Source organism: Cariama cristata, unplaced genomic scaffold (genome assembly GCF_000690535.1).
Source record: "Cariama cristata isolate BGI_N322 unplaced genomic scaffold, ASM69053v1 scaffold9064, whole genome shotgun sequence".
Classification (NCBI taxonomy): Eukaryota; Metazoa; Chordata; class Aves; order Cariamiformes; family Cariamidae; genus Cariama; species Cariama cristata.
This window is the reverse complement of record NW_009611187.1, coordinates 3,383-14,475: the sequence shown is the minus strand read 5'-3', so window position 1 is coordinate 14,475 and position 11,093 is coordinate 3,383. Positions and strand designations below refer to the sequence as shown.

General features: G+C 38.5%; 1 protein-coding gene across 1 annotated transcript in view; it reads right to left on the bottom strand.

The window, feature by feature from the left end:
* Nucleotides 1-878: 878 nt before the first annotated feature.
* Nucleotides 879-11,093, bottom strand: part of LOC104160082 (required for meiotic nuclear division protein 1 homolog) — a gene marked incomplete at its 3' end in the record, with an annotated part of 11,772 nt that continues 1,557 nt past the window's right edge. The window contains exons 2-5 of the mRNA XM_009698142.1: nt 7,914-8,022; nt 4,902-4,977; nt 4,501-4,540; nt 879-979 (exon numbers count right to left, since the gene is read on the bottom strand). Coding sequence (XP_009696444.1) covers nt 879-979; nt 4,501-4,540; nt 4,902-4,977; nt 7,914-8,022 — 326 coding nt within the window. The remainder of the gene's footprint in view (nt 980-4,500; nt 4,541-4,901; nt 4,978-7,913; nt 8,023-11,093) is intronic.

Sequence of the window (11,093 nt, the reverse complement as noted above, 5' to 3'; positions counted from 1 at the left end):
GACAAGTGATGCACAACGCAGTTGCTCACGACCCGCTGACTGAAGCCCAAGCAGCGATCGGCCCCTCCCAGCCAACTCCCCCAGTTTCTATACCGGCCATGCCGTTCTGTGGTATGGAATGTCCCTTCGGCTGGTTGGGGTCAGCTGTGCTGGCCGTGCTCCCTCCCAGCTCCTTGTGCACCTGCCTGCTGGCAGAGCTTGAGAAACTGAAAAGTCCTTAACTCAAGATAAGCGCTACTTAGCAACAATTAAAACATCAGTGTGTTATCAACATTATTCTCACACTAAATCCCAAACACAGCATTGTACCAGCTACTAAGCAGAAAATTAACTCTATCCCAGCTGAAACGGACAAGATCGTTTGCTCCCCGTGATGAAAAGAACATTATTTAACAAGGCAAGACAACTTGCCAGGTTTATTGTTCCACAGTATTCAAGTTATAACTTTCCTAACAAGTGAACTTATCTGCAGAATTACATCTTCGTGTGTGAACCTAGAGGGCACTAAGGAAAGCTTATGCCGAGAATCCTCTTCAAAATCAGACTTGTCTCAATAACACATATTTGTTTTTTTCTGAGGTACGTGGTTTCTGTTTGGGATCGCTGAAGAACATGTTCTTCAGCATGAACACGAAGAACATGTGGGCATGGAGCTTCACCATTTACAAAATCTACTGCATAACCAAGTCACAAAGGCCATTACTTGCAAGTTTAGCAGTACCGCAAAATTTCTCAATTTAGATTTATGGTTTTCTCCTTTCCTTATTCTACTCCATTCAAAAAAAAGTGTAAGGATAAGTATATTTTTACTAGTTGCTTTTGCTTGAATTTATCTTAGGTGTCTAGTTTTTATATAAAGAGTGTCTGAAGATACTTACTCTCCTATTCTATAGTTCATCTCTTCATTCTCCCAGTGGACTAGTGCAACTTCATATGGCTGAATTTCATGCTGTTCTAGCACTCGCATGATATTCTTCATCTATGAAACAGAGAATTGCACAGACAGGAACAGCTACCATGCAGTATACTGTCACTCCACAAAGATCTTGCATATAATAAGTTGACGAATGCAACTTTCACGCTGAAGTTATTTAAATAATCATGAATAGGTCTGCTAGGTAACGAAGTGATTATTAACACAGTTTACTTCCGAAGCTACCTGTAGCTGTGTGGAAGAATTTGTGGCTATGAACAACTGCAAGGAATCTGTGAAGACTAAAATGTCATTTAATGTCTGCACATATAAACCAGGGTAAGGATCAACCACAGCAGCAGTAAAGACAATGCGGACACATTCAGTATTATAACAATGAGCTGCACAAGATTTTAGCAGATGTCTAAGTGTGGGAATGAATCTTTCCATGTAAAGGATAAGTACACCAGGTGGCTCTTTCTGCCAAAATTACCAGTTTGCTGCTAAAAATCAACAGTTCTGTTTCAGTTACTAGGGGTTGGGTTATATTACAGAAACCCTTTACCACTACAGAAATTTGTAAAAATGGTTTCAGCTGCCCACATTCAATCCTGTACACAGTTAAATATGCCATTTTACTTGCAGAAGTAATCTCATTGTCATTTTATTCTCAACCACACTAAAACCTGATGCAGGAAAAAAAAGCCCTTTTCTCTCACGAAACTTTCTCCTCTGACACCTGACTTGGGATCCCTCATCCCTGTTCCCTTCTATGTGCTACAAGGCTCTCCTCATAAAAATCATTCTGCAATGAGAACAAATTCTGCACTAAAAAAAAATCTACAGGTTTTAAAAAAGCATTTAAAAGCTACACAACAGCCAATTAAAAAAAAAAAATCAAACCACAATACATTTTTGATGCCTAAACTCTTGAAAGACGTGAATCTTCTACTAAGTCATACTTAAACACTCTCTTCAAAATAACAGATAATAGTTAATCTTTTATTGCAAAACTGTATGCTAGTAAATTGTTCATGAAGCATATTCTCCAGGTTAAGCACTCTAAAAAAATCTGTTTGATCACCTGCAAGATGTATTTTCTTTGCAGTGCTAGCTTTTTTCATTGCTCTCAAGAATTTTGGTGATATTATATCTAAGACACAATAACATTTTTCACTAAAAAAAACCCCAATCCTATACCTGCAACTGCTTGTTTCATAATCCTGAACGTAATATTAGCATGACTAGTACCTGACATACATTCCAAGTCTTGTGGTAAAAAAGGGTGAAAAATTACTTTCATTTTTTAAGCAAGGAAGTGTCTGCTGTCAGGCCAGTCAGCTGGGCCAACCAGCCATGCTGTGTCCTGGGACAGTTCAGCAAGGCAAACCCCGCTAGAACAATGCCAGAGTTCAGTGCCAATCCATAACAGAGCATGCCAGACTGCAAGAGTGTGCTCGCTCGGATCCAGGTGCCCTAGCTGGCTTCACAAAGTCATTACTAATACAGTAATAATTATGCTGTTAATAGACCAACAGTCCCTTCCAGAAATACAACCAGCTCAGGCTTCCCAGGGCCAGTACACAGCAAGATTTAACAAAGCTTTACAGACCGTAACCAACTCTGTGAAATGCAGATGTCTTGTAATATGCATACTTCCAAAGTTCTTCCACTGCTCTGGAGAGTGAGAAGTTTTACTTCAGTGGCAGCTTTCCTTTATCTAGTCAGAGTAATACAAAGGCTTCCACTGACTGATCTGAGTTTCTTTTAGGCCCAGCCTAATTTTACAGAAGGGATTACCTGTGACACAGTATGTTTAATGAGATGTTCTGGATTCACTAAATGCAAACTCTTGCTATTACAGGCAATCACATAACACAACTTCCTTAAAAAAAAAACCCACACGAAACCACCTCAAAGCTAGTTTTGCTTTTTGCCCTTGCTATTTTTGGTGCAAAAGCTGTTCCACAACCTCCCTACTCAGGTATTTGAAAATGGTATTTTACATTTTAGATTTCTATTCACAATCAGTCCGTAGTTATTACTTCTGTTAAGTGTCTGTTAGTTTAAAATAGTTTTCCTTTTCCTAATAGTCATTCTGGAGTACTTTTAAAAAGCAATTTTGTCCATTCACAGTGACTCTCTACGTTCTGTTTTACAGTATTTTCAGTTTCTGTTCTACAAACCACTTTGGTTTTTTTTGTTGTTGTTTCAGTTCATTAAAATGTGTGCATAAAAATACCTCCTCTATTTGAGCAAGTTGTTTGGAAGTTAAAACTTTGACTACGATTTCAATAAACAGAAAGAGGCAGTTTTCCTCTTCTTTTATAAATAAAGCTAGCAAGGGACCAACCAATGTTACTACTACTGGCAAGAAAGACACGGTATCCAATTTTCAAAGGTACTTAAGCATGTACAAGAAAATGAGATTTTTCAGAGTACTCCAGTGGGTAGAGGTGCCCAGCTCACAAAAACCATCAGGAGTTGGTCAGCTGTCTTCAGTAATCCCTGTGATTCAGCAGCATAGTTACAGCCATAGCATCCTAAGTGTGCTACAGGCAAGGTTTGAAGGGACAGCTAGTATCTTTTTGTAGGCCAGCTGATATACTGAAACCCCCCAAACCAGACAGGAAATCAGGAACATTTCAGGTCTGCAACAGAAAAAGCAAACTTGAATCCAGGAATCGTTCACATCTGGAACAACTGCTCTGTGTTTTCATTTACCTTAATGAAAAATCTTCCTGTGAACTTCTGTGCATCTATTTAATTCTACATCATCTATTTAATACACCACTGGATTTCACGCTCTGCCTACAGAGAATATCGATACTTTTTCTCTTCGTATCTAGAATCCAGCTTTATTTAACCATAGTAGTAAAAATCAGTATATTAAAAAAAAGTAAATAACTATATTCATAAAAATAGACAGGCCTGTGGCATAACCCTCTTGGTCAGCAGAGAGCACCAAATTACCATAAGGGGTGTATCAGTTCAACATCAACATATTTTAACAATTACACCAACCAATAAAAATCTTCCTTCACGAAAATTGCTAACTGGTAGAAACACAAAACAGTATTAAAAAGTTGCTTACAAATTTTGCCTCTTTCAAAGTTATCCAAATAGAAGTTTTGAATAGTTTTGACGTAAACGGAATAGAATAGAATAGAATGGTCCCCTTCTCGTAACACATTTTCTGCTCCATTAGTGCCTTTCAACAAACTATTCACAGGTTGGTTTTTCTGACCTACTTCTTCAGGATGCAGAGCTGCAAGAATTTTCTTCGTGTCAGTCTCACTAGATTAGGGTTTCAGATTTTTGGCCTTAAGCAGAAAATGTTATCCACTTTCTACGTTACGCATATATTTGCTCATTTTGTGCAGGAAGTCAAGTTCCAAAGGTGATATATCAGGAACCCACACACTTGAGGGCAGCAGCAGGCAAGCACCTGCACTCATTAGGAGAAGAATACTCCTTTTCCTTCAGGGAGAGATCCAAGCTCCCAAACAAAGCCCAAGCATGCTGAGCTTTGTAGGACTGACAAAACATTGGCTAACGAAGTTCTAACAAACAGTAGCTTTACTTACACTTTTCTCTTCCACATTCCAAAACACAACAGCCCCTTCCCTGTGAATTCAAGGAAAAACTGAGGTGTAATTATACTGTTTTAAATGTATTTCAGTGCAACACTCAAATTGTACAATGGCAATTTTTGTCTTTGAGAATCAAGAAACTTCATACTACCTTCATAAAAACTATGTAACAGTTGCTTTTTAACCATACTTTAATGAAAAAACATGAGAAGGTAAGTTGTTTTTTAGCCATTTAAGTAATTCTGATTTTTTTTTTTTTTTTAAATTATTCTGACTGGGCAGTTATTCCTTGAGTTTCATGAGGTAATATGATGAAATGATCTAGCAAGATGCACTACTTCTTTCACACCACTGCTATTAATAAAATAATGTTTGAGGCATGATTTATAGCTCACCTGAAGAAAAAAATCATGCCAGGATCATCTTCTTTTGCAGATTTCTCAGTACCAATCACCAAAACATTTGCAGCATCTATTTTGAAATAAATGAAAAAATTGAAGAATTAGTCAAACTTCTAAACATGATAGCTATAAGCACGTAATTCCAGTTTAACAGTTACATGCTAAAACGTCCGTCAGTCCCATATTTCGTTTTTCTGATGGAAATGCTTGCCAAGAAACAACTATAATATCAAACTACACTGCTTCTCTGAAGTGTCACACCCTAGACAGACTCAGCTGCTGTGCTGAACTTCACTGGAATCTTTAGTTAATGAAATGTAAGAGAGTTGAAGAACAAAAGACTTAAGGTAAAACTGATGCAGGGCATAGTAAATAACCAGGAACAGAATATAGAAGTGGACACGCAACGCGAGTGAACTATGGAATATGCCCACAGTTGCTGAGAAAGTACCATCCAAATCTGCTTGCCCAGAAGATCTTCCTCTTTTCTATATAATAAGGGACTAATCCGCACTCAAATTGTGCTGACTTTGCTTTGACAACCAGAAACTTGAAAGAGCATACCCCCAATACAGAAGAGGGTACACCTGCATCTTCCTTCAGATCAGAAGTGTGCTTTTGAAACAAATCTTCCAGCTACTCTCATTTACCACGCTTCTGATGTGCACTGCAGAACAGCGTCAGCGTACACAAATAGGATATTATTTTTTTTTTTGGTATTAAATTAAACCGAAAGAGGAGCTCCAAAAATGCACCTGTGCTACTCCAGCCTCTAATGGGCATTTGTTACAAAGGACTGGACTTGAGCCAGAATGCCCCAAAACTTACAAAATGTGCATGCTGGGTTCTCAAAACAGGGTTTTGTTTTTTTTCTGTACAGGTCTGCTCCACTGTACTACTCACTAATATAGATAAAGTTTTACAAGTCCTGATGTGGTTTTGACAAAAAAAGGTTACTTTCCAGCATGACTCATTTTGTTGCAGAACTAGTGGAAGCTAGACCAGCAAAACCCCCAGCTTCTATTATAAAGTGAGACTCAGCAAAGAACAATTTGCAGGGCCTACTACCTAAGCCTTAAAAAGTTCAACAGCTTTGCAAGAAGATCACAAGTCAAGCAACAAGGCATCAAATTCAGCCCATGTACAAATTCCACCCCCTGCTTTACGGCTCAAGCCATAGAGGCCAGGTAGGACAAGCCAGCAGAGAGAGATGACCAAGTATCGGATACACTTCTGCTAATACCTGAACTGAGACCACACGGTTGGTCTGCATGAACTCTTCAAAGACTTTTCTTTCACTTGCTATTCCAGTTCAAAAACACATGATTTGATGAATCACTAGAGCAGGTTTTGGGTGTGATGTTTGAGTTCACCACGGAAGAAACATTTGTCTGCATTTTCTCATCTGCCTTTTCAAATATCACCCTTATCTTTATCCACTCCAGCCAAAACACACAGAATTGAAGAGAATTTGGTCCACTGTAAGAGGAGGTACAGGATCTGCCTCTAATATGTTTTTAAAGAGATCGAAAACAAGAACAATGCTTAGGAAGAACACTACAAAGCAAAAAATCCACACAGTAATTGCTGATTTAGATTTCTATGTCCTAATATTTTTCGATTTTCCAAGATTCAATGTTTGAGTTGGTAACCAACCACTGCTACATGCACAAGCCAAACACCCCAACACATCAGATCTGCTGGCATAATCCAACACTCTTCCATCATTACTTCCTCCAGACTTTTCATAAACAGAGTATCTATCGTGAGGAATCAAAAACTTAAAATCAAAAGAACTGGCAAAACCCAAACTCCCAGGGTAAAATACCAGCAACAGCAACATTTGTCTTAGGATAATTCAGAGCCATGCTGGGGATTGCACAAAGTTTCTATCCCAAAGCTGTGAAACCAGCGCTGGTTTTAATACAAAGAAACTACCAAGGAACATTAAGCCTATACTCTAGAGCACCTTGTCTTTCCAGGTTCATCTTTCTGAGTAAGACAATCATTAGTAAATCCCGTGTTTGAAGGACACCCACTGGAGTATTATTGCACTTGGATTATTAAGTGTTTGAGAGGCAGACAGATATTTGATAACCTCTACTGAAATGCCCATAAACACTATCTGTCATTCTCTTAGCTTCATATAATCTGTTCATTCAAAGAAAAAGAAAAAAAAAAAAAAAAAAGGCATTCTACTGCCAACATATGAAAATCACAGCTGTTCTAGGGCATAAGGTTCCTTCAGCTATAAAAAGCTCCATTTGTTTTCCTCTTGCAGTATACTTCAGCTATTTCCAAGCCATACTTTCCCAAGCCTTCAGAGATACTTTGTACGGAAACCAGAACCAATTATTTTGCTGCAGCCTAGCTAAGTGAAGCATTCGACAAGTGCTAGGATATATTTGGCCCAATAAAAAGAAGCATCAACTGCATTCTCTTTGCGAGTACTAAGCATTTATGTGTATATCTTTTTCAATTTACTTTCTCAGCAAGATTATCTCCTGCATGCCTTCCTCTCCAGCCCTCAGTGATTTACATTGACAGAAGTGTGGGCATGGAAAGAAGATGCAACACTTCAAATTACAAAATTGTTTTGGCAGCTGAAGCACTATGGTATCACGTTACTGAAAGATTAATTAAAGAAAACTTTCAGAATTTTTTCAGTTAGTGAATTTCTATAGAAATTCTTTGTATCAAGAACTTTCCAAATGTATTTTTCCTGCGTGCATCTAACTTTTCAATACTTTTAATGTAATTGTAATTTGGGGAAAAATTATCATAGGGCAACAGCAAGTGCTGGTTATATTGCTATTCTGAAAGGTTTAGTTTTAAGTTTTTTTAGGCAAATCGAATTTTTACACAGAGCAATATTTTTATAGGCAGTACAATATATTCCAGGGTATTACCAGAATAAGAATACATGAAGTTATAAAAATTATATACCTCACCCATATTTCATTTCCCAAGGTATAACATTGCGTTTAATACGTTTCAAAAATCTACCTCTAGGCAAACTTGTTATTTCAACATATCCATGTGAAGTCAGGTCATGACACAGATTACCAAGATGATATTCATCTGCTGTTGCAAAGGCTGTGCACTGCATCAGATTCTGCGCCAAAGGAATAAAGATTCGAGTTAGGGCAAGGCTGAAGCAAGACGTTCATAAGACAACTGTTTGCCTCAAATTTATCATGAGAGTGACATTTTTCATTCATTTGCTCTTTTCTATGATATCGTTGCCATGCTGTCCACCTGGTGTACAAATACTAACAAGACTACTGGCTCCCTGTTAAGTGAGAAAGCAAATCACAGACAGACCAAACCAGGTGACATGAGTAAGTCGCACCAAAACACTTTGTGACAGAGCCACAAAGCGAACCCTTCTTCTCTGAATGCCAATCAAATGCTGTAACAGCAGAGCTACACTTGCTCCTGCTCCCCCATCCTACAGCTTACGACATACTCGGCTGACCGCTGCAATCAAAAGCAAGACACCCCCAGTACCAGCTTTAACATCTGTATTGTAAAGATAAATGGAGTTCAACTGTCCTAGCCTGCTTATCAAGAAGAAGCTCCAACCGCAAACATCAGGTTCTTCCACGCCCAGAGCTCACAGCCCAGGTCACTCCCCGGGTACCAGCCACCGCAGCACAGAAAGTCACAGAGCATCCGGGCCGGCTGTGGGTGCTGCAGATCTGCAGTGTCCTCCCAGCTGCATCCTGCACTAACAACATGGTCTTGGCTGACACCGCAGTCGAACAGCGTACAACAGTATACAACAGCCAGAGTCCATCTCAACATTGCACAGTCCTAAACAACTAAAATGCCATATTCAAACAAATAACTGGAAAAATGAGACTGACCCATGCACAGCAAAGAAATCAGAAAGTCATCTGTGTAACGATTTTCTTGACTAATCAAACAAGTCACAATAAACCGAGGTACAAATTCTACCACTCATTTTGAGTAGACTTCTTTCTTCTGATACCACGTATGTCCCATGCTAAATGTTTTTCAGTACAATGTAGTGGAAGATATCCAGAAAGCAATGTGTCTCACTGTGGATCAGTCACTTCCCAGCTCTTTGTAACTAATACAAATGGGGATGTAACCAACAACAAATGAACAAAAGAACTGTACTCATCTGCAAGCACTTATACCCACAATGCACTTCAACTTAAAATCCAAATTATATTCTCACAGCAGTCATACACTATCAAACAGCAAGGCTTAAAAAGGTGTTCTTCTCCTTGGGCGGCCTGTTACCAGTCATCAGAATCACGACCACACTTTGAAACTTCTTTTCCTTTTAATGTTAACATTCTGTTATTACTTCTGAAGCTTTGCTTAATACAGCAATCACTAAGAGGAAATAAACTTTAAAAGTAATTACAACTTTCAGTGAGCAATTTTGTAGGCATATTTCCATGACTGTGCTAAGAGGCTGAGTTAACAGCGGAACAGAACTGTGATTTCAGTTCCCTTGCTGCAGTGCCTTTGAAAAGTTGCATTATCACAATTTCATCTGTATAAATCCATTCTCAATCTCGAAACTGCCAACGCAAATTACATATTTCAGCTCCTTCCAGAAAGCTCTGATTATTAGAAGTACACATGCTCTGCCATGAAACTCTTTCTGTCAAGAGTTAAGGGAGCAAACTCTTACCGTCTAGCTAGTATATAATCTGAAAATCTCTATCCTGCTTTATGCTTCTCACAGTTTATTACTTGTGCTATTGTTGATTTCAAGGCAGATACACTACAGGACAGACTTTCTGTCTTACTGCTGCAATTTTAGTTTCAATGTAAAGACTTTACATTTAGTTAGAACCAGATTTCTGCTAAGACTACATGCCTGAAATAGCATTTTGGATATGTGCTAGTTTGTCTGGCTCTTTTTACAACGTGCTGTTTCACTAAAATTTTTACTAAAATATTGTTTGACAGGGAACATTTAGATTGGGTGTAATTTGAAATTAAGACACCTAAAATATATGTGTCCACAGGCACTCTAGATGTCTAAGTTCCCATGATAGTTGGTGGAGATATAGCCAAAAAACCTATACTCTAATGAGTGACTCAGCTAACCCTAAAATAGGCATGTTAACTGACCGATCAACCTTAATGCCATGCTTTCTGCCATGTCACTTTCACCTGCAAACTTCAAAAAACCAGAATACAAGATCTGTACTGGTGCTAGAAAGAAACTCCAGGTACTCCCCACCCTCCTCCTTTCTGCCTACAGCTGGAGCTTAACTGAGATTCTATTCAGAGCATCACAACAGCTATCCTTAGGGGCAGCCATTTCAAGTACCTCAACAACTCATTTTCTGTATCATCACGCCCCCAACAGCTGTACAGGCTCATGGAACTGTAATTCTCCTTAGCTCATCCCCTCTTCTTTAAGCATACAAAAATTTTTAAGGAAAAAACCTGTAGGATGAACTTAAACCCTCATTTCACCAGAGGAATCAGTCTTTATCTTAAGTGTAGTAAATACTACATCTTTACTTGAATTTCAAGCTTTTTCTACACTATATGGCTATAGCATTAAAAATTAGCTCAGAGGCTTTTCATGCCATCAGACCTTACAAGATGAATTCAACTGAGTAGTGGTACTTCTCACTGATGGACTGACTAAACCAGTCAACTGCATTCAAGTAACTCCTCCATCTCTCCTGAAAAACTGGTCTTACGACCATTTATCACCGCTGGTGCTCAGGACTCTGCCTGTAAAGCACACAGGAAGGCAAGATCAGCTTTTTGCGACACCAAGATTTAGAGAAAACAGATGGCATGATGAAAAGCTCAAGCATTCTCCATTTGCGCTACTTCTTGCGGAAATCAGCCACACCTTTATATTATTTCTCTTTACTACATACCTATAAGTAAAAATAGCAGTGCATCTTACTTGTATACATATATATGAAAATGTCAAACAAAGAAACTGTTTGCATTCTATGCTACCATTTAAAAGCCTCAAGAATCTAAAAAAATTGTCACTTCAATTCATCCAACAACAAAAAGAAGCAACCTCTGAATGTAATGTCATAGCATGAATAACAAGCTTGAAACATTACGTGGTGTATCAGGACTAATATTCTTCACTTCCTTTTTTTCAAAGCAACGGGAAAATACAAGTGGGAACTAAACTGTCTATAATGGAGCCTTTATGTTACA